Source organism: Schistocerca cancellata, chromosome 9, assembly GCF_023864275.1.
Source record: "Schistocerca cancellata isolate TAMUIC-IGC-003103 chromosome 9, iqSchCanc2.1, whole genome shotgun sequence".
Classification (NCBI taxonomy): Eukaryota; Metazoa; Arthropoda; class Insecta; order Orthoptera; family Acrididae; genus Schistocerca; species Schistocerca cancellata.
This window is the reverse complement of record NC_064634.1, coordinates 20,137,884-20,161,549: the sequence shown is the minus strand read 5'-3', so window position 1 is coordinate 20,161,549 and position 23,666 is coordinate 20,137,884. Positions and strand designations below refer to the sequence as shown.

Below are 23,666 nucleotides of genomic sequence, written 5' to 3'. Positions count from 1 at the left end.
CTTCTTCCTCCGGCACTGCCTTTCTGTGTTTGACAGGGTTCTTTTGTTAACTACGGAGGATGCTGCTCCCAGGGTTTTGCTTCTTGCTTCCCTGTGCTGTAATGTACTACAGCTTCTGCATGTCAGTCACTGGAAGATGTCTCACACCAAAGCATTGGCCTGCCAGCATGTGTATTGGCCAGGCATAGATGAGACATTATGCAGCTTATCACCACTTGCACTCACTGTGCTCAGCAACAGGTGGCCCCACAGGTTTCTGTATCCCCCTGGCTAATGCTATAGCACCCATGGGAGTGTCTACATGTTGATTTTGCTGGGCCCTTCCTAAATAAGTATTGGCTCATTGTGCTAGACACCTATTCCACATTTCCCCATGTGCGCATTGTCCATCCACAATCCACGGCAGTTACTATTTCGGGCCTGTCTTAGATTTTTCCAATTGAGGGACTTCTGTATAGTGTGTTACCAATAATGGCCCCCAGTTTGTTTCTTGAGAATTCGCATAATTTTTTCAGGATAGTGGTGTTTCTCATCTCGCAGTTCCCCGTTTCGTCCTTAGTCTAATGGTGAGGCCTAACACATTGTTCGCACATTTAAAACTCAGATCTGGAAGTATGTATCTGACAGGTCCACAGAAGCTGCTTTAGTCCATTTATTGAGTTTATACCATTTCACTCCAGTGAGAGGTGAGAGCCCCATGAAGCTGCTACATAGGCACCAACTGTGGACCCTCCTTCACATGCTGCATCCTATGCTGTGTCTGCCAGAATTGCCAAATCTCCGAAGATTCCGGCTGGGGGTGCTTGTCTGGGCTTGGGGTTTTGGCTGCCAGCCAAATTGGATTTTTGCCACCATCAAGTGTCAGGGCCAGCACCTGTGCATCGTCCATACTCTTGATGGATGGATGACGTGTGACTTAAACCAGCTGTGCCTGCACACAGCAGAGTCTTTTCCAGAGGGCCCATTGCCTTCCCTGTCCCCATTGCTTCCGATGCCTGTTCCTGTGTCAGAGAAGGTCTGCATTGCACTGCAGAGGCAGCTGTCTGATAGGTCACTATCTGCGGTTCCTGCCTCCACTCCCATTCCCACATTGTCATTGCCAGAGCAGCCCCTGTACACCTGATGCTACAACCACTCCCGTCTCTGTTGCCGGGTCCTGTGTGACTGTCGTCTCTGATGCCCCCGATGATGCCTGCAGTGCTGACTGCTGACTTCAACAAGGACATCACTATGGAGATGCTGACCCCAATCCTGCTCTATGTCCACTCACAAAAGGGGGACACAGTGTGCCAACCTGTCCCCTCATCACTTCTGCCCCTACTTACCGGCAATTGCCCGCCATGTGCTGCAGCAGCCAGCATCATCGTGTGATGAAGTGGACGTCAGTGCCATCGTTGGTGGTGTCCATGACTTTAAATCTCATTGCCTTGAGAAATCAGTGCTTTTTTTTCATGGTACCAGTGCTTTTTCAGTTACATTGCTGTCTAGTGCTGATAGTTTTTTCTGTGCCATGCAATTTTCTGTACCATGCACTTTTTCTGTACCACATATTTTCAGTGCCTAGCTTTTTATGTATGTATGTGGTTTCAACTCCCTAGAAAGGAGGAGTGATGTACCTACACTCGTGATGTATATGATTTCACAGATCACACATGTGTACAGTTCACAGGCCTGCTTATAGAGGCCACCTGGGTCAGCCGCTTTCACGGATAACACACGTGTACAGTTCACAGGCCTGCTTATAGAGGTCACCTGGGTCAGCCCCTTCGTGCACTCTGGTGAGACGCCAAAGAAAGAGTATTATTTAAGCGATCACAATGAGAGCTGAGCTTATTTTGTAGCCTGTATTACTGTTGTCCAGTCAACATCTTCAGTGCTATGGACAGTCTGTACTGCATTGTATCTTATGTGTTGCTCTATAAAGTACTATGTTCCATAAATCGTGTTTGTTCTTCCTGTAGCATGTATCACAACAGCTAACTGAAGAGCTGCCTTTTGAAGTATAATTGACATGGCTGCAAGACTGTTCTGCAATTTGTAAGCCAGCAAGATATGAAGTTGATTTCATCCAACATGACGCTCCTAACAGTTTCAAGGTAGCACTTACCAGTCCCTACTCAAAAGAACTGGATGGCCAATGGCCTTGCCACAGTGGTAACACCAGTTCCCATAATATCACCAAAGTTAAGCAATGTTGGGCTTGGTTAGCACTTTACTGGCAAGTGAAGTGCACTCAGGCCTTGTGAAGCCAATTGAGGAGCTACTTGATGGGGAAATAGTGCTCTGGTCACAAAAACTGACAATGGATGGGAGAGCGGTGTGCTGACTACATCCTTCTCCATTCCATATCTGCATCCTCTGATGCCTGTGGGCTGGGGGGGGGGGGGGGGGGGGGGGATGACGATCAGTCAGTACTGTTGAGCCTTCGAGGCCTGTTCAGGTGGAGTTAGTTAAAAGAAATGGATGCTCATGAGTACAACAAAACTTGGAAGGTCAGCTCTAAATCCAACAGCCAGCAAGTTATTGTCTCAAGTGTGTTTTAATGGTCTTGTCTGACACAAATGGTAAGATTACAAGGTACAAAGTGTGACTTTGTGTGAGAAGCTTCAAACAGGAATACAGGGTCAATTGCAATGAGACCTTCTTTTTGCAGTCATATGGTATGATTCATTCCACAAACAAAGAACTGGAAGTGATACAGTTCACTTTTCACACTGAATTTCTACATGGCTACCTTGAGGAAGAAATATATTTATAAGTACCTGAAGTGCTGGTGATTGACACAAAGAATCCTGTGGTCTGTAAGCTTGAGAAACTGCCACACAACCTAGAGAAAGCTAGAAGTTTCTAGAGCCAGGTTGTACAGACTTGCTGGTATAGCAGGCCGCAAACCTCTCACAGACTATGCAAGGGAAAAAAAATTGGTCTAGCTATATGCAAACTACCACGTCTCACTCTGTAACTTGTGCTAAATTGGTCCAGATATATGCAAACTGCCACATCTCACTCTGTAATTTGTGCTTCCTACCTGTTCCTGTTTGATCCATTCTAGGTTTAATTCGAGACCTTCTCAGAGTAGGGTCAGTGAATGTTTACAACAAGGTCTATGAGACAAAAACAAAAATGTTTATATGCAATAAAATGATTACTGCATAAGATTTTTGAATATTGTTATTGACCGATGAGCATAAAGTAAATGCTTTCAGGTCCACAGAAACACACAAAATTGTTGGTTACCTTCAGCTCCAAAAGTTCATCACTCTACTGAAGAGGTTGATGAAACTCACTGATTTGGGGTATGTACTGTAGGATACATGAAACACTGATGTCAGAATAATGTTGTTCCCTGCAGGCATGACTGCATATTTGCATAAGTTCAAAAATAATGTACCATGAGACAAATTGTTATTATGAATTGGGATGCCATCACCCCAGTGACAGCTACACTTGCCTGGCTATTAAGAGTGAAGTTATACAAGGGCTGATGCTTTGCTTTCTGCAGGGAATGAAATATGACTAAAGAAAAACTCGCTTTTACAAGAATGATTGGTGATATGTGGGCTCCATCAGATCAGTGGTCTGTGCACCACATTCTAGATTTTCTTTTGAAGTGTAATTTTCAAGCAAATGACACTGACTCATGCTTATCCTGTGCCACAATCAGTAGTGAAGCTGTTTCGTTAGAGTTATTTGTAGATGAATGACTTACAACCTCAAAGTACAGGAAAATGATTAGTAAAATTGGTTGTCACATCACTAAAAGGATCATTTTATATTAGAATCTGAGATAGTCATTGTTTAGTTGGCATGGAAATTGAGGAAACTGTACAAGAAAGAAGATGTTAATACATCAATGTGAGTACATGAGAAGAATAATTGAAAAGTTCAGACTGGTTCATGTAAATTGTTTGAGTGTTCCAGCCAATCCTCAATCCTCATGTGAGTTTATTACCCACTAACAAAGTATCTGATGTTGATAGAATACCGTACTGTGCAAAACTTGAATCACTCTGGTTTTTTCCATTATCATGCAACCAGATATTTTGTTTGCAGTGAAAAGTGTGAGCAAGTTTTTGAATGATGATGATAATGCAAATTAGTAAATGCTAAAGATAATTTTCCATCAATTGATCAAAATAAAAGGTTAATGTATAGAGTACCCCAAATGTAGCTAGTTGGTAATACTGATGCTGGTTATACAGGTGACATATCACAAGAATTTATTTATTCCTTTGCATTCAAAATTTGGCATTGTGAAAGGGCAAAACCAGTCACTAAAATAGTGGGAATGTTGAAAAAGCTTCATGTGCTTGCATTTAACTTCAGTTCTGTCAACACAAAGCTCCTGCTTTTTGGAGATGTGCTCATATTTGTTCTTTGGTTTTGATCATTATATTTTAAAGCAACCATTGTACAGGACACTAGTTCAGTCAAATAAATAAGTGATTTAGTTGAGTCAACCATTGTAAAGGACACTAATACAGTCAAATGTTTCATTATAATACTTATGCTTTATACTTTTACAAGTTTCTCTTACTGTATTTCATAAATGGATGCTTTTGATGAATAGAAAATATACACTGTAAAGAGATTCATGATATATGTTTGTGATTTGTGGATTAGTGGACACATTTGTTATCTTAAATTAACTAGGTGTACTAGTACTAACTAATATTGTTCACACATTTTTGTATTAGATATAAGTACAGGTAATCTGTAATTGACTTTATCTTTTAAACCTCTGTACTTTAAGCCATTGCCACAAATTTACCAAGTTTGACAGTGAGAGACATCTATTTATAACTACTATCTGGTACAGTTAGTGGAATAAGTCATTTTTACCACATGTGCATGAATAATAAATAATAATGTTAGAGAACATTTTTGCTTTGTTCTTACAGACACCAGGTTTTTCAAAAATAAGTACAGAAGTTTTGTGGGATAATAGGTTGGACATAGGCAATCATTTAAATAAGTGAATATGGGGTTTCTGATGCATATTTACCTCAAAAAGTCATCAGTCTGACTGGCAGTGTGATAACTGGTGGTACATATCCGTAAGTTTAATTCTCTCTCTCTCTCTCTCTCTCTCTCTCTATCTATCTCTCGGTCATCATCTCCATCAAAGAGGCACATTAGAGGGAGATTTCCATGCTTCAGGTGATCACAGAGTGTACATAATCCAATTTTCGAGGAATGAGTTCTACAAATGCTCAACAACAGTATTTCAGATAGCATACGCTCCATTGCCCGTGCTGTAAATCCTAGTTCTAGCAGTGTTTGTAGAACTCTGTGTGATGATCATTGTCATCCCTACAAGTTGTATAAGGTACAGGACCATCTACCCACTGATTTTCCAATTCAGAATGACTTTGTCATATGGTTTTTGCAGCAAAGAATGCTAACTCCTGACCATGCAAACACTGTTCTGTGGGCTGATGAACTGACTTTCACGCATAAGTGAGTGTTCAACAGTCGCAACTCTCATGGATGGTCTTGTGAAAATCATTGAGGTATGGCTGTTCAACTTTTTAAGGAATGATTTTCAGTTAAAGTTTGGGCTGGAATTATTCACAACCAAATAGTGCAGTCTTACATTCTTCCACACCACTCTTCCACTGGTTGTGTTTACTGTGTATTTCTAAAACATGTTCTTCCTGATCTTCATGAAGATGTGCCACTTCAAACCAGAAGACAAATGTGCTTCCAGTATGATGGGGCACCATTTCACAAATTGAGTGAGAAGATGCTTGGACAGACAATATCCTTGACACTGAACTGGACATAATAGATCTTTTCACTGGCCTGCAATATCCTCATACCAGCTGATTTTTATCTTTGGAGCCATGCGAGGGCTCTTGTGTAACAAATTCCTGTAAACACTATGGAAGAACACATAGCTCGAATTGTTGTTGTTGCAGGAGATGTCCGAGATCAAGCCAATGAAACATTACCCAATATTCACCATTCTGTGGTTCGATGGCTTGAGTTATGCTGTCAAGTCAGTGGTGCCCACTTTGAGTATTTACTGCAGTAATTACAATATATAGTACTGTTCACTCCAGGCAAAGCAAATGCACTTCGGTATTGTCTGTTGCACCAACTATGAGGAAGAGACCCCTTGTTTGTATACTTAAAATGATTACCTGTGCATTTTGACACCATTTTGCACATAAATTCTTTTCTAATTATTGTGACTTAATAATAGGATAGCTTCCAGAGCCATTACCATGTCCAAAAAACGTTTTCTGGTTAAATGATCACATATCGTGTTGTTATGCAGACCAATATTTTGGTAATTGCCGCAAATGTTGTGCATCAGATGGATGTATTAATACTCTATATCCTGTATTTTCCTTCTATTAGCTGAGAGTGGATGATAAAAATAATACTACTCATTACCTTTCATATTCTGGAATCATAAATGTCGTCTGATAAGACAATCGAGCTCTAGCCTTCATATCTCACAGACTGGCTTTTGTGCTTATTTGATCTGTTCAGTTTTACATGCATGTTGTAGACTACTGTTGGTAATGCCTGTCTCTGGTCTATTTCTCCTTATATATGTGTCTCTCTCATTCTTTCTGTAACTTAGAGGAAGGTAATTGCAGTTTCAGGAATTCAAGATTCACTTTTTATCACACACTTCAGTTGATCATACTATTAACCTCATTCAGTTAAATAAATCTTTTATCACAGTATTTTGAATAAGGATAGATACAAAATGGCGTGATGGAAGGCTTATCACTGGAAATGAGTAAATAAGCTACATTCACTGATGAGCCAAAAAATCATTACCATATGCTTAACAGCATGTGCCAAATAGCATTGCAAACGTTTTTATCAGGTTTAAATAAGGCAAATATGGTAACCAAGATATTAGAGTGAGTTCACTCTCATGCTCTTCAAACCACTGCAGCACAATTCTGGTCTTGTGACGCAGACGGTTATCATGCTAAAACATGCTGCCACCAGCTGGGAAGACATGAAGCACAAAGAGATGCAGGTGGCCCACCATAATGTTCACATAGTCAATAGCTGTCTAGGTGCCTTCAATTACTACCACAGATTCCCTGGAAGCCCACATGAATGCCCCCACAGCATTATACTTGCTCCCAATGGACTGTGTCTGTGGCGTGGTGCACATTTTAGCAGGCGTTCACCTGGATGACAGCATAACAGGACGCAACCGCGTACCTAATGTAGCAAGGAACTTGAGTAATCATCCCAGGTGACACAATTTTCGTTGATTCCTGGTCCAGTCTGAGTCAGCCTGTGCATGCTGCAGTCATAACTGATGATGTCATTGGGTCAACATAGGAAAACGGGAAGTGAGGAAGACTGGGATTTAATCAATGTCCACATCATTAGAGATGGAGCACAAGCTTGTACTGTTTCAAGGATGGAGAAGGAAACTGGCCAGGCCCTGTCAAGGGAACAATCCCAGTATTTGACTGGAATGACTGTGGGAACTCAGATGGCTGGATGCAGATTAGAGCCATGGATGCTCCTCCCAAATGCGAGTCCAATTTTCTAACGACAGCAGCAGACAAACAGTCAACCAGGTTGACTGTTTCTGAGATGCCTGCCGATGCACCAAGCCATTATAATTGACCTTTGCAAAAATCACTTATGTCAGTGGATTTTCCCATTTGCAACCCATATCGTCACTAGAATGATTTCTCATTTGTCTGTGTTCCACATATACATTTTTGTTACCACATCACATGTCCACAATACCCCATCCAGTCTTGCACTCGGCAGTGGTAATGATGATGATGATGATGATGATGATGATGATGAAGATAATAATAATAATAATAATAATAATAATAATAATGATAATGATAATAATAGTAATAACAACCTGACATCATACTTACCAATAAAAAGAAGATATTAACACAACTAATCGAAATGTCCATACCCAATACAACAAATATACAAAAGAAAACAGAAGAAAAAATTGAAAAATACATCCTACTGCCTGAGGAAGTCAAGGACACGTGGCATCAGGATAAAGTTGACATTATACCAATTATACTATCAACTACAGGAGTCATACCACACAATATCCACCAGTACATCAACGCAATACAGCTACATCCAAACATATATATACAACTACAGAAATCTGTAATTATTGATACATGTTCAATTACTCAAAAGGTCCTAAATGCAATGTAACATATACTGTACAGTTAAAAGGAAGTCACGCTTGATCAAGGTCCGCGTCACTTTCCATTTTTAACCAGACATAATGTCTGAGAAAGGAAAGTAATAACCATAACACAGTCTGAAAGAAAGTGAAGAATAACCATTCAAAACTATGTCTTACATTGTTGCCTTTTGCAGTCAACTGATCATTAAATTGGGCAGTGCATGCTATGTGCAATGTCAGAACAATACATACTTGTTGACAGCTGTGTCCCATGCAGCTGCTATCAGAGAATTGGCAACAAAGTCCACTGGCAGAAGATCAGTATGCATGTTACCGTCACCTCGCAATGACCGCAGGATTCCCGAGGAAGCTCCAATTAATAATCCCATAGGTCCATTATGGGTATCCACCCATCCTGGGAAGGGGTCTTTCAAGGCAGGACAAACTGTTATGAGAAAAGAATGACAAATATTGACAAAGCTTTGTAACATTATAGACACTAATAAACAGAAATAATCTGCACAATCTTAATGAAATGAGCATGCCCACTTCAGAGCTAAATAATGATAGAAAATATTCAATATTATCATAGATAATAGAAAGGTCCTTAAATTGTAGTGACAGTCTTTTCATTTCTATTTCTTCTGCTCTGTGTCTTTAAAGTGCTCTCAGGTGAATTGTTTTACAGAGCTATAGAGTTATACATATGAGGGCGTGCTGCAAGGTAATACCTCAGAAATTTTTACGTGAAAACTCTTAAACATTTTAAAATAAAACAAACTTAATTAATGTTCTAAGTCTTTATTCTTCATGTTCACATATTTATTACTCAACATAGTCACTCTAGTGATGAACACACTTCTCCAAATGAGAGGCCAGCTTATTGCTACTGTCGCTGTAGAATGTTTGATTTAGTTGGTCCAACTACAGCCTCATGTCTGCTTGCACCACTCAATCACCATCAAAATGAAGTTGTTAAAGGTGTGGTAAGTTTTCCACAATGGAAACTCCAGGTAGGACTATCAATAACGTAGGGAAAATTAGACTGCTACTTACTATAAACAAGACATGTTAAGTTGCAGATAGGCATCATTAAAGGACACTTACATAAAGGTTTTGGCTGGGGCCAAAAGCTTTACACAAGTGTCTTTCTTAATTGTGCCTGTCTGCAACTTAATGTGTCTTCTTTATGGTAAGTAGCAATCTATGTTTTCCCACATTGTTGGTACTCTTTAAGTTCTGGAAAAAGATGAAAACTGGATGGGGCCAAGTTGGGACTGTACAGAAGATGATCGACGACAGTGAACCTGAGGTGTCAGATCGTCGCAGATGTCGCAGCACTCGTGTGTGGTTTGATGTTGTCATGCTGAAGGAGAGAGTGCTCCATGTGTGGACAAACTCTTCAAATGTGTGCTTTTAGTTTTCTGATGGTCTTGTAGTGCACCAGCATAGCTAGGTTACACACTGCCATATTACACACTACAATTCAGAACCCTCTAGTAGCAAAGAGTTTGCACAGTTTGAAGCCCTCTAGTGGCAGATGGTTGCAATTTGAGTTTGCAATTTGAGTCAGCGAAGTGGGAAAGTTGACTGAGTAATATGCATCAGAATATATCAACGAATCTTGAGAAGAGAATCAAAAATTCAGAGTCATTACTTTCCAGTACCCTCATAAGCATATACAGTTTCTGATCAACAGTATCCAGACATTCCCTTGTAATGTGTAACTGATGAATAGATACTACGACAGGAGACCAGACAGTACAAAAGAAGGCAAGGTGTATTGTGTTGTCAATAGAGAAGCAGTAATGGGTCTTTTAGGAGAGGTCAGTAATTTTGAATGTGGAATACTCACTGAACGTCATCTGATTAACAAACCCATCAGGGACATTTCAACCATCCTAAAGCTGTCCAAGTCGATTGTTGCTAGTTGATTGTGAAGGGACAGCCACAGCTAAACCAAGACCATGCAGACATCACGTAGTGCCAGACAGAGATCATCAACCATGGTGGAGGCTGGTTGTAAAAATGGCATGAAATCAGGGCAAGGATCACTTGTGAGTCTCAGAATGTTATCAGCAGTCCATCCAGCACAATGGTGGTGTACAGGTTAAAAAGAATGGAGTGCAATGGTTGGGCAGCTCTTCATAAGCCATACATTTCTGTAGTGACTGCTGGGTGAAACTTGAGGTGGTGTAAAAGAGCAACATCACTGGACAATGGATGACTGGAAACAAATGATTTGGAGTGATGAACCACTGTCACTGTAAATCATCCTGGCAGATTAAAACTGTTTGCTGAACTGAGACTTGAACTCGTGACCTTTGCCTTTCACAGGCAAGTGCTCTACTGACAGACACCCTAGCATGACTCGTGGCCCACCCTCACAGCTTTACTTCTGCCAGTACTTCATTTCTGACTTTCCAAACTCTGCAGAAGCTCTACTGCACACAGTTTTAATCTGCCAGGAAGTTTCATGACAACTCACACTCCACTGCAGACTGAAAATTTCATTTTGGAAACATCGCCTAGGCTGTGGCTAAGCTATGCCTCCACAATATCCTTTCTTCCAGGACTGCTAGTCTAGCTAGTTTCGTGGGAGACCACCTGTGATGTACAGAAAGTAGGTGATGAGGTACTGATGGAAGTAAAACTGTGAGGACAGCTTGTGACTCGTGATTGGGTAGCTCTGTCAGTGGAGCACTACACCATCAAAGGCAAAGGTCCCGAGTTCGAATCTTAGTCCGACAAGCAGTTTTAAAGTGCCAGGAAGTTTCATATCAGGGTACATTCCACTGAAAATTTCATTCCAACACTGTCATTATAACTTATCAAAATCCAAAGGAAGAGTTTGAATTTGATGAATGCCTGGAGAATGTTATCTGCTGTCACATATAGGACCAACAGTGAAGTAAGGAGGTGATGGTGCTATGGTATCCAGGGGTTTTTCATGGTCAGGATATGGCCCTTTATTATGCTTAAGAAAATACTAAGTGTGGAAGAATCTGAACACATTTTACAGCAATGTGTACTGTGTACAGTAGAAGAGCAGTTTGGGTATGATGATAAATTGTATCAAACAGTGGAAAATCCAGGATGGAATGTAACAATATTATAAGAAAGGAAGTTGCTACTCACTGTATATCAGAGATGCTGAGTTGCAGATAGGCACAACAAAAAGATTCTCACAGTTACAGCTCTCAGCCATTAAGGCCTTTGTCAAGTGTGGTTTCAGTTACCTGAGACTGCAGTTTAGGCCTTCATCAAGTGTGGTTTCCATTACCTGAGACTGTGTGTGTGTGTGTGTGTGTGTGTGTGTGTGTGTGTGTGTGTGTGTGTGTGTTTGCCTATCTGCGACTCAGCTACTCCATTATACGGTGAGTAGCAACTTTCCTTCTCATAATATTGATAGTTTGTATCAGCATGACAATGCATCCTGTTGTAAAGCAGCATCTCTGAGGCAATGGTTTGTGGACAATAAAATTCCTGAAATGGAGTGGCCTGCCCAGGGTCCTGACCTGAATCGAATGGAATGCCTCTGGAATGAGTTAGAATGGTGACTTCCCTCCAGTTCTCAGCATATAACACCACTACCTTCTTGATCCTTGAGAAAGAATTGGCTGCCATTGCTCCACAGACACTCTGACACCCTAAAATTGATCCCAGCAGATTTCAAGCTATCGTAAAGGTAGAGGGTGGACACATGCCATATTGACGTCCACTAATAGGTGTCTGGATAGTTTTGATCAGATATTGGGTGCGCGCGCACACACACACACACACACACACACACACACACACACACACACAAATGGCTAAATTGCTCTGACAGTGAACAGTGAATCAAGCTACAATGCGCAGGTCACTGCATGTGTGCTGCACAGTTCTATAAAGGATTTGTCTGAAAGCTAGCAAAGTTTTCAGTCTTTTGATGACTCAGCACCTCTGCTATTTGGTGATTTGTTACCTGCAGTCTTTAAATATTTACATTCCATCAGGACTTTCTTTTTACCATATTTATATCAGCACTTGGCACCTGCTGTCCTATACTTCATGCTGGCCATCTTTTTTTTTGCTGCCTTGTGTTTCATATTTCTTTTGATCTTTCTTGATGCCATCTGTATCATTTCCTATGTTTCCCTTTTCACTATTTTCTGTCAAATCATAGTTTCAAATTTACTAAACTGTTTGTTCACTTTATACTTGTGTAGCAAATACAACTTACCTGATCTCTGTCTCTGCTATAGTGGCTGTTAAATCACGTAAAGGAAACATCATCCTTCATAGAAAATGTTTAGTACTGTAAATTCAACTAATTTCGTAATATAGCAACCTGGGGAGAGTGGGATCATTATGGTGTAGAGATGGCGGAGTGGCAGTTTGTGGAAGTGGTGGTGCTGGCCACAGGTGGGTAGGAAGACTCTGATGTAAGATAAAACACATTTTATTTATTCTCAAGCTACAATGCTGTAGTGCTGTGATGCTCCAGACATGCCTCAAGCAGACGTGTGGTCTACTGGTGGTGCCGATGACATCAGAAGGTCACGGTGGTGGGATAGCCATTTGACGTCCATGTCCTGCTTTGCTGACACTGTTTACCTCACTTGTGGGTACTTGCCTGAGATAGCACTATTTGGCCCTGAGTGAGCAGTGCCAGCAACACAAATGTCTGCTGAATTCTCGTAGGCATCCACAGGTACCAGACTAGATGCTTGCCCTGGTGTGGATGAATGGTGGCTGTACAGCCCTGGCTGTGAACTACTGCCCTCAAATACAGGAATTTGGTTGCTGTCAAGGAGTCTGAGGAGGGCTCATCCAATATCCACATGTGTGACTTAGAACCATGGAGAGGGCTGCCCAGACTGGTGTCGGCTGCTCGCTGGTTGCCCATCATATGATAGAGGCTTGCATGGATGTGATGTTGTCAATGGTGCTGTCAGACTGTGCATAAGTGTGCTAGCATCAGAGGATATTTACCATGATTAACAGTCTACCCCCTAGCTGCATAGCAACATGTCTGACTGCCATGCAATGGGCCGAGGTTCAATTCCCAGCCATGTCGCAGATCTTCTTCACTCGTGGACTGGATGTTGTTTCGTCATCATCATCATCATCATCATCATCTTCATCATCATCATCCAAGTTGTCCAATGTGGTGTCAACTGAAAACACTTGGAGTTCCAGCTATCACAAACAGGTTTGCTTGTGAAATTACATATCAGCTCCTCTGTGCCTGCCCACTTCTGTCACATATGGCAGCAGTGGAGGTGCTTCTCACCCAGTAATGCACAAAAACAGCAACAGCATTACATACCTCCTGTCTTTGGAAGACTCAGATCCGGGTCTGAACCTGTGACCAGCCTACAACAGACACAGATTATTTACAATTTTCCTCTTACATTAAGCACAATGCTCAAAAGTCCCACAGTCCCTCTACAAATTTTAGCCTATTGGTTCATGCATCTCTCCTCACTCTACTGCGTAAAACCTCTGTTCTCATTTCAGCTACCTCGTAAGCGTTAATCCCTCCAAAACACTTAACAACTATTTACGTATACATCCACTCATTTTGCCTTTATGGCGTGTTGTACTGTAAGCAACAATGCTCATTTTAAGAACACTCAGATTCCCTTGTCTTCTGAATCACAATTAATTATATACAACAACTCAATTCTCTTATTACTATACCCAGTTTCTTGCACCTTTCATAGCTTCTTATGTATGAAGTATCCAGTGGTACCAAATGTACTGTAGTATCACATTGACAAATGGCCCACTGCCTAAGGTAGACAAAGGTTATGCAAAACAGAGTCACCACCAACATCATGCCTGCGGCTGTGACACTTATGGTCTAGGCTGTGTTGCTCCCGATATTTCTGTACATGTGAAAGCATTTGCTCTACTGAAACATGTCCATATTGTGTGTGTATTGGCTGGTTTAAGTATAGGATTAGGTTAGGATCCAATGTTTCTCTCGGATAGGTCAGATTTCACACTGGAAGTATCGCTAGTGGCTTCCCTGGCCAGTAAAAGTGCAGTTGCATAATGTTCAACTTGGTTTCCCCTGTTACAGCAGTTGAGAGGGGAAGGGTCTGACCTGTTACATCACAGTCCATCCCTTTAGTAATTATTCCACTGTCATGCAGTTTCAAACATTTAGCTCCTATGAGCCAGTGTTACCACATCAGTTAACTACTACATCTTTGGTAATGTTTGCAGAATAAACCCAGTGTGGACCCATTTGCTGGAAGTAGGGTTGTGGCTGTAGAATCTCACGTGGACAGTCCTGACCTTCTGATTTACCTGCATGTCAAATGTCCCAGTATCTGTATACACCATCTGGGTCAGGCAGATAGTAGCCTTCTCACATAACAATGTTTGAGTTCAGTTAGTGACATCACTTCATGGCTACCATCATCTTTCACAATCAGCAGTATATCCTTTGTCTTTACTTGGGCTAACTTTTTCAAGGTTCTCCCCTGTAACATGTATGAGTGTATGGTGTAACATTTGAATCTGGCTCTCTAGTTGCTAATTAGAAATCTTATTAATACATACAATTGTGCAAGATCCATCCTAATCTTAACTGCTGTTATGTTGAATAGGATGGCAGATTTGATTTGTATGGTTCAGTTATTTGTTCAAATTCCAGCAGCATGTCCATCTGCAGTTTCTGCAGGCACACCAAGAACTGATCTGGTATTAACAGAGTTGGACTCAACTGCCCGCGTGCAACATGTAAGACATCTTCCTGCAGATCTGTTACTCCTACCTGAGCAGCCCACAAGCTACTGGCTAAAGACTGCAGAAATCTTGCTATTGCCATTTCCTTAGCCAAAACTTCCACTCATGCCCATATAACTTTAAGGTCCAGGTACACACTATTTAGTGTCATCTTTACCAGGTGTGTTACCTCTGTTGCTAACCTCCAAGTGCCCATGTCTTGTTCAATACCTCTTGTGCCAAACCTATTAACTGTGCAGTGTGTCATTCCATGGTGGCCTTATTTCTCCTTGCTACATTAGTCACTCTCTCCTTCAGTATGTCCTTCATTCCATTTCCCAATGTAGCTCCATCTCACCTCATTATGCATTTCCTAAGCATTCTGGGTCAGGTTGAGTGCCCAATGATGGCCTGTGGGCACTGCATTCTCTCTCCTTGTAAAAAGTACTCCTGTTTCCAATGGTAGCACGCACAGCACCCCTGCTCCACTCCTGGTGAAGAGGGGCAGCACTGCCAAGATAAGAACTCCCTTAATCTTTCATTTGATGTGCAGCAACCTGGGAACAGGGAACTCCCTTCCCTCCTTTCAAAGGTCTTCTGTTTTGTAGACATACAAAAGAAAACCCAATCCTAAAAATCTAGCTTAGATGCAAATTAATATAGAAGTTTAATACTGCATAAAACATGAACAAAACTCCTATCTCCCTCTCTCTCTCCTATCCTCACCCTCAAATGATACGGTAATCACTTATGCATCTAAATATCTAAATAACATGTTGATCAACTTAACTTTCACCCATATATGTTCTAACAAAACACATGATTGTTCTCTCTTACTTCTTTGATCTTAACCCATATGGAATCTGCTGTAGAGATGTGCAAGGCTCCTGTGCTTCCTTTTCTTCCTACTACCCATAGCTTTACCCTCAATGGATGATTGTGCTTGCATTAAAGCATCGGAAGCTCTTTTAAATGGCTTCAGATGCCCAACATGAATAATTGTTGTACGAGTCAGTAACTGAACTTGATGTTCATTGGCAATGTTATTTTAACTACCTCATATGACCCCTGATACCAAGTTACAGATTTCTTGGTCTGACCTTTCAGAATGTAAGAGAGTGATAACATTACCCACTGACTGACTTTACTCTGTGATAATCTGCCCATACATTTTCCCAATGGCTGTTGGCATTCCAGGGCTCTGGTGTTTGCTCCCTTATCAAGTTTCCAAATTTCCCTCACTGTTTTTATCAAAATCCTTAATGGACTCCCCATCCTTGCCAACTCTTGGCCTTATTTTGTCAAGCAGTGATGGCATGTTCCACCTGTAAACTAGATCATATGGTGATAGACCTGTAGCAAAATGAACTTTTGAATTATATGCACTTACAATGAAAGATAAATACAGAATGTCCAACTCAAACCTCCCTGATTTCAAGGAGCCAGGAGAGAAAAATCACAGTAGATATGACAATGAAAAAAGCACCACATTGTAGAGCATCTCAAAGAATTTATATTCCTGCATCAGAAGTGCCAAGTATCATCACCAGATTGCAGCATGGTCACATCAAGTAGAAATGATGACTCCACAGCTGTGCATGCAAGCAGTAGTGTGGTTTGCAGAAACAAAATCACTGATTACTGTGCAAAGAAATTATTGTCATGTGTACGAATGTGATCCTCCTGGTGTGAAAACAAGTAAGGAATGGCATGGGAAGTTTCTGGCAACAGGAAGTGTTCTGAAATATTCTAGTGGTCCACATTACAGAGTTTCAGAAGAGACAGTGGAGGACATCAGACTAACATTTCTCAGAAGCCCACATAAGTCAATTCGTCAAGCACCTAGGCAATTTCATGTACCTCGAACAACATTGCATCACATAATTCACCAGTGTCTTCATATGTGTGCTTACAAAGTGCAAATTCTGCAACATCTGATGCCAAATGACAAACCACACTGACAACAATTTGCTGTGGATATGCTGCAGCATATTGATATGGATGCCAGCTTCCTGGAAAGATGTTTATTCTCAGATGAGGCAACCTTTCATCTATCAGGAAGGGTTAATAGGCATAATGTTCAGATTTGGGGTTCACAAAATCCACACGTTGTCATTGAACATGTTCGTGATAGCCCTAAACTAAATTTCTGGTGTGGGCTAATGCACGACAGGATTGTTGGTCTGTTCTGCTTTGCGGAGCAAACAGTGAATGGGTCAGTGTATCTGGACATGTTGTAGCAGTTTGTGTACCCTCAGGTTCAAGACTTGCAACCCAACATCATTTTTCATTTTTCAACAAGATGGAGCTCCACCACATTGGTCAATGGCTGTTCGCAAGTTCCTGGATAGGAAATTTCCCAGTCGTTGGATTGGATGTGGAGGACCCATTGCCTGGCCACCACATTATACCACTTGATTTCTTCATGTGGGGATTCATGAAGGACCGCATGTATGCGACCAAACTGGATGATATTCCTACACTCATGCTCATAAATTAAGGATAGTTGCAGAATGTGGTGCCACACAACATGACACTACACTAAACCGGCACTAATAGCATAGGCACATAGGGAACACACACGACACAGATCTGGAAGTCCACAGTATTGGTGATAACCTGAGAAAACCATTCCGAAACACGTGTGCTACAAAACACCACTGTTTCCTGTGCATGTACCCCAACATCAATATGGGATATGATCACCAAGCACATGCACACAGGCCACACAATGGGTTGGTATACTCTGGATCGGGTGGTGAAGCAGCTGCTGGAGTATAGCCTCCCATTCTTGCACCAGTGCCTGTCAGAGCTCTTGACTTGTCACAGGGGTTTGAAGACATGCAGTGGTATGTCGACCAAGAGCATCCCAGATGTGCTCAATGGGGTTTAGGTCTGGAGAACAGGCAGGCCACTCCACTTGCCTGTTATCTTCTGTTTCAAGGTACTCCTCCACAATTGCAGCTCGGTGGGGCTGTGTGTTATCATCCATCAGGAGGAAGGTGGGACCCACTGCACTCATGAAAAGGTGGACATTCTGGTGCAGAATGATGTCCCGATACACCTGACCTGTTACAGTTCCTCAGTCAAATACATGCAGGGGTGTACGTGCACCAATCATGATCCAACCCCACACCATAAAACCACGACCTCCATACAGGTCCCTTTCAAGGACATTAAGGGGTTGGTATCTGGTTCCTGGTTCACGCCAGATGAAAACCCTGCGAGAATCACTGTTCAGACTATACCTGGACTCTTCCATGAACATAACCTGGGACCACTGTTCCAATGACCATGTACTGTGCTCTTGATACCAGGCTTTACGAGCTCTCCTGTGACCAGGGGTCAGTGGAATGCACCTTGCAGGTCTCCAGGTGAATAAACCATGTCTGTTCAGTCATCTGTAGAGTGTGTGGCTGGAGACAGCTGTTCCAGTGGCTGTGTTAAGGCCCTGAGCAAGGCTACCTGCAGTACTCCATAGCCGTCTGCAGGCACTGATGGTGAGATATCGGTCTTCTTGTGGTGTTGTATACTGTGGACATCCCATACTGTAGCGCCTGGACACGTTTCCAGTTGCCCTAGTGTTCTACCCCTCATAACATCATCAATATGTGTTCTTTGAGCCATTTTCAACACAATGTCACCATTAGCACATCTGAAAACGTTTGCACACTTATTTGCTGTACCGTACTCTGACATGCACCAACACACCTCTGCGTATGTGGACTGCTGCCAGCGCCACTGTGCGATGACCGCAGGTCAAATGCACCACGTGGTCATACCCGAGGTGATTTAAACCCACAAACCGCCCACCAGAGCATTGTTTCACCATGCATCAGCATTATCCTTAATTTATGAGCATGAGTGTATGTTGCGACATTGTATCACTAATGTGATTGCAACAATAACAGAGGAAATGTTTCAAAGAACTTGGCAAGAAATTGAATATAGACTCGATATTCTTTGCACTACAAATGGTTCACATGTAGAGGTGTATTGATGATAAACAAATAGATTCTTTGAGATGCTCTACAATGTGGTGCATTTTTCATTGTCTTATCTACTGTGGTTTTTTTCCTTGGTCTTTGAAATCAGGGAGGTTTGAGTGGGACACACTATGGAGTAAGTTCACATAATGGCTCAACTTCCATCTAATTGTCAAATGTACCCTCTCTGTACTACCATTAGCCCGATGATGCAGTGAACTTGTCCTTAACTTCCTAACCTTTAGCAGCTTACTCGGCTGCTTTAATGAACCAGACATAGAGTTTGTTCCTCAACCTGTAATCATAGTTTCTGGCACTCCAAATTTGGGCATCCTGCTTTGATCAATGCTTGCGCTACCATTTATGCCTGTTAGTTAGGGATTACCATTATTTCCACATATCTAGAGAATTGGTCAGTAAGAGTCAGTACAAACTGATTCTCAGCTGGAGCCTCACTGAAAAGCCCAAGGAGGTTCAGCCCAATCATTTTAAACAGTTCTGTTGCTTCTGGTAACCTCTGGAAAGCTATTAACTCATGCATTGTACTCAACCTCTCATATACTGGTCTAGATCTTTTTTCCTTGGCTTTCACCAGTACCGTTCTGCTACTCACCTATTCACTGTTCTACAACCCCCATGTCCTGACAATACATCATCATACGCTTCTTTCAGCACTTCCCCTTTCAGCTCCACTGGCACTACTACCCATATCCCCAACCTCATTGTCTTACACAACATTCCATCACACATAGTGAATTGCAGCTGTGGCACATACTGTTTGTGTTCTATGTCAGCCTGTCGTGCTGCTTGCCATTGTGCAAGGTTATGACCCAGTGTTTGTATCACTGCTACTTTTCAGCTTAAACTATCTGCATTTGTATTTCTGCTATCAGACTTGTGAATGACTTCATAGTTGAACTCACTTAACCTCAATGCCCATCTTACAAATTTCCCATAATAATTCCCTAACCCCAGGAAAGACTGTTGCTTGTTAGCTTTTCTAGGAATTTGAAATTCTCACACTGCCTGTATGAACTGAAAATCCATCATAATCCCTTCACTGCTAAAACATGCCCTATACCTGTAACTTTTACCAATGCAAACTGACATTTTTTCATGCTTAATGTTAAATTCACTGCTTGTAATCACCTGTGAACCTCTTGCAAATGTTACAAATTTTCTGCCATAAATAATTATATCATCCAGGTATGCCATGAACTAGTAAGGTTTTAGTCCCCTCTGCACTCCATCCAGAAAATGCTGAAAGATTGCCAGAGCATTCTTTAACCCAAATGGCATCCTACAATACTCAAAATGGCCCCAGGAGCCAAGAAGCCTGTTTTTGATAGTCCTCCATGAATACCCCTTCTTAGATCCAAGGTAGAGAAGTACATGTGCCGCATCAAATTGTCAGTAGTTTCAGTGATGTTCAAGACTGGATAAGCACTGGTTACAGTTTTGCTGTTAAGATGTCTGTAGTCACAAGAGAACCTGTATCTTATAGTCCCATCTGGTGACTTTTTTGGTACAACCACAACAGCTGCACTCCATGGACTTGTGCTTTCTTTTAAAGGTAGTATCAGAGATATGGTTTACAAATATGGCATATTATTCAGTGGAAAAATACCTTCAAAAAACCAAGGATATAATCAGGGAGAAAATGCTTATTGTAGTAAATAAGAGTATCATAGCTGTATAACCATGATATGCTTTTTCATTCATGTAAAATTTAGATATACCACATACATAATGTGGAACTAAAAGAATATGTGTCTACTTCTGTAATTAATATGCATATAATATAAAATGGAAGACATGCTGTATGTATTTATGTATGATTGTCTAGGTATGTAATGAGATATATTAGATTGTAAATTATTTAATGAGACTCACCAATCAGTAAATGTGCTAAAAACTATAGTTATTTAACTAGCAGTACAAATATAAGTACCGCAAAGAAGACAAGAGATTAAAATCAGAAAGAATCAGCCAACAGATACAAGGTTCAGATAACTTTTCAAAGACTTGCTGATCAGTTGTAAATAAAATTAGAAACAATGAAACAGAAATTAAAATTAATAATGTACAATTAACTGTGAACAGTGAAGATATCCCTGATCCTCTTCTATTCAGCAATATTTTTAAAAATTACTTCTTAGATAGTGTGAAAAACAATGTCTCTATGAAACAAGATATACAGCACTCATTTGAGTCATGTAACAAACAGAACTGCAGTATACTACCCGCAGTAAGCACATATGACATTCTGCAGCTTATTGATAACCTCAGAAACAAAAGATGAGCAGGATTAGATGAAATTTCTCCATACCTATTGAAGAAATGTAAACATGAACTAATGGACTGTGTTCTCAAAGACGGTGTGTTTCCTGACAAGTTGAAACTGTCTGAAGTGAAACCAATACACAAAAAGGGGGAAAAAAGCATGTACAGAACTACAGAACCATTGCCCTGATCTCTACTTTCAGCAGACTAATAGAGAAAATAATATTTAAAAAAATCTTGGAGCATAACAACAATGCTGATGTATTAAGTGATTTCCAGCAGTCTTTCAGAAGAGGTCAAAATACCATGTCAGCAGCAGTACAATTTGTCCATAATGTACTTGAAAAAATAAATGAAAAATTCCAAGCAGCAGGAGTATTCCTGGACCTCTCAAGTACATCATAACATGCTCTTATCAAAAATTGCGAAGAGTGGTTTCACTGGAAAAGTCATGCAATTGCTAGAAACCTATTTAAAGGGTAGACAACAATGCATGGAGATTATGTACTCAAATGGAGAAATACTAGAGAGGAGAAGATCAAGTATAAGAAATATACATTTTCATGTTCCTCAGGGCTCTATTTTAAGTCCAGTCATATTCACATACTATGTAAATGATTTCCCAAGTTCTCTTGGCAATAACCAATTGACTACTATGTATGCTGATGATACATCAGGTGTCTCCTATGGAGACAATGAGCTGAGCCTAGTTGAAGATGTACATAACTTTATTGAAAAGGCAAGAGGACCTAAAAGTAAACATAGAAAAAACTAATATTATTCATTTTAAACCAAGTGGTCCAAATAGACAAAATACTGTCACTGATGATATTCTACAAAAAACCTGTACAGATTGTAAGTTCTTGGGTTTACACATAGATGATCGACTTTCATGAAAGCAGCAAGCTGATTCTGTAAAGAAATAACACCCAGTCTCTATGTATTAAGAAGATTATTACCATATCTTAATTCTGAAATCCTAAGGACTGTATATTATGGATTAGTGTATCCATTCTTGTCTTATGGAATAGTACTGTGGGGTGGGACATGCCAAACTAATATTAAAAGAGGTTTCATACTGCAGAAGCGAGCCTTGACGATCATAGCAAAAGTGAAGCCAGGAACTTCTTGCAAACCCCTATTCATTAGACACAATATTCTCATTGTTTGTGCCATGTATATACTAGAAACTATAATGACAGTGAAAGAAGACACTAAGATCACAAAAAGAAACATGGATATTCACAACTATGAAACAAGGCATAGAAAAGATTTTCATATGGTTAACAGAACTTTAACAGTGAAAAGCCCCTATGTCAAAGGAGCTTTTTTAATAACTTGTTACCAAATGAAGTTAAGGTATTGACAGGGGATACTTTTAAAAAGTGAGTCAAGCAGTGGCTTATCCAAAAATGCTCTTATAACTTGAATTTATAATGAATTACAATGTAATAAGAAATAATGTAAACTAAAAAAACTGTAATTGTAAAAACTTTATACTTTGTTGAAAATGCACATGCATGTAAAATTATGTGTTACAAGCAATAAAATGTATCTAAAAAGAAAGATGATGAGACTTACCAAACAAAAGCGCTGGCAGGTTGATAGACACACAAACAAACACAAACATACACACAAAATTAAAGCTTTCGCAACAAATGTCTGCTTGTGTCTGTGTATGTGCAGATGGATATGTGTGTGTGTGCGAGTGTATACCTGTCCTTTTTTCCCCCTAAGGTAAGTCTTTCCGCTCCCGGGATTGGAATGACTCCTTACCCTCTCCCTTAAAACCCACATCCTTTCGTCTTTCCCTCTCCTTCCCTCTTTCCTGACGAAGCAACTGTTTGTTGCGAAAGCTTGAATTTTGTGTGTATGTTTGTGTTTGTTTGTGTGTCTATCGACCTGCCAGCGCTTTTGTTTGGTAAGTCTCATCATCTTTCTTTTTAGATATATTTTTCCCACGTGGAATGTTTCCCTCTATTATAAGCAATAAAATGAATTGAACTAAAAATAACATGTACACTTATAACTTCAACTGATGATGCCAATTGCATGTTAAAAATGTTGGAAGGCTAATGTGTAAACATCTAAACAGCTATTCTGTCCACTGCCTGTTGATCAATGAATTATTCTAATACTGGTTGTGTGGTATGAGGTAAGGTCTATGACATATCAGTGACTCAGTTCCTGTAGGGATGCTATGTTGTGTTATAGATGATTTTGGTAAAGGCCCCTGAGGAAAAACCAAATCCTCAAATTCAAACAATAATTTCTCAATTTGCAATCCATCTATACCTCTAAGAAGCACTAACTTTCTAAACAATGTTGTTTTATTGCTGGTTTTCACATTACTCTGTTGTGCAATGACTGAGCCCTACCCACTTCATTTACAACTTCCAAGTTAGGTACCAACATTCCTTTGATAAGCACTACTATCATCACCAAAATTACCTAAATCCACAGGCACAACTTTCCTGTCCAATTGCTCCCATATGAGTACAGTGCTTCTTGTT

At 40.6% G+C, this 23,666-nt stretch overlaps 1 protein-coding gene across 1 annotated transcript in view; it reads right to left on the bottom strand.

The window, feature by feature from the left end:
- Positions 1-23,666, bottom strand: part of LOC126100721 (fatty acyl-CoA reductase 1-like) — a 175,131-nt gene that overhangs the window by 56,531 nt on the left and 94,934 nt on the right. The window contains exon 6 of the mRNA XM_049911340.1: positions 8,414-8,606. Coding sequence (XP_049767297.1) covers positions 8,414-8,606 — 193 coding nt within the window. The remainder of the gene's footprint in view (positions 1-8,413; positions 8,607-23,666) is intronic.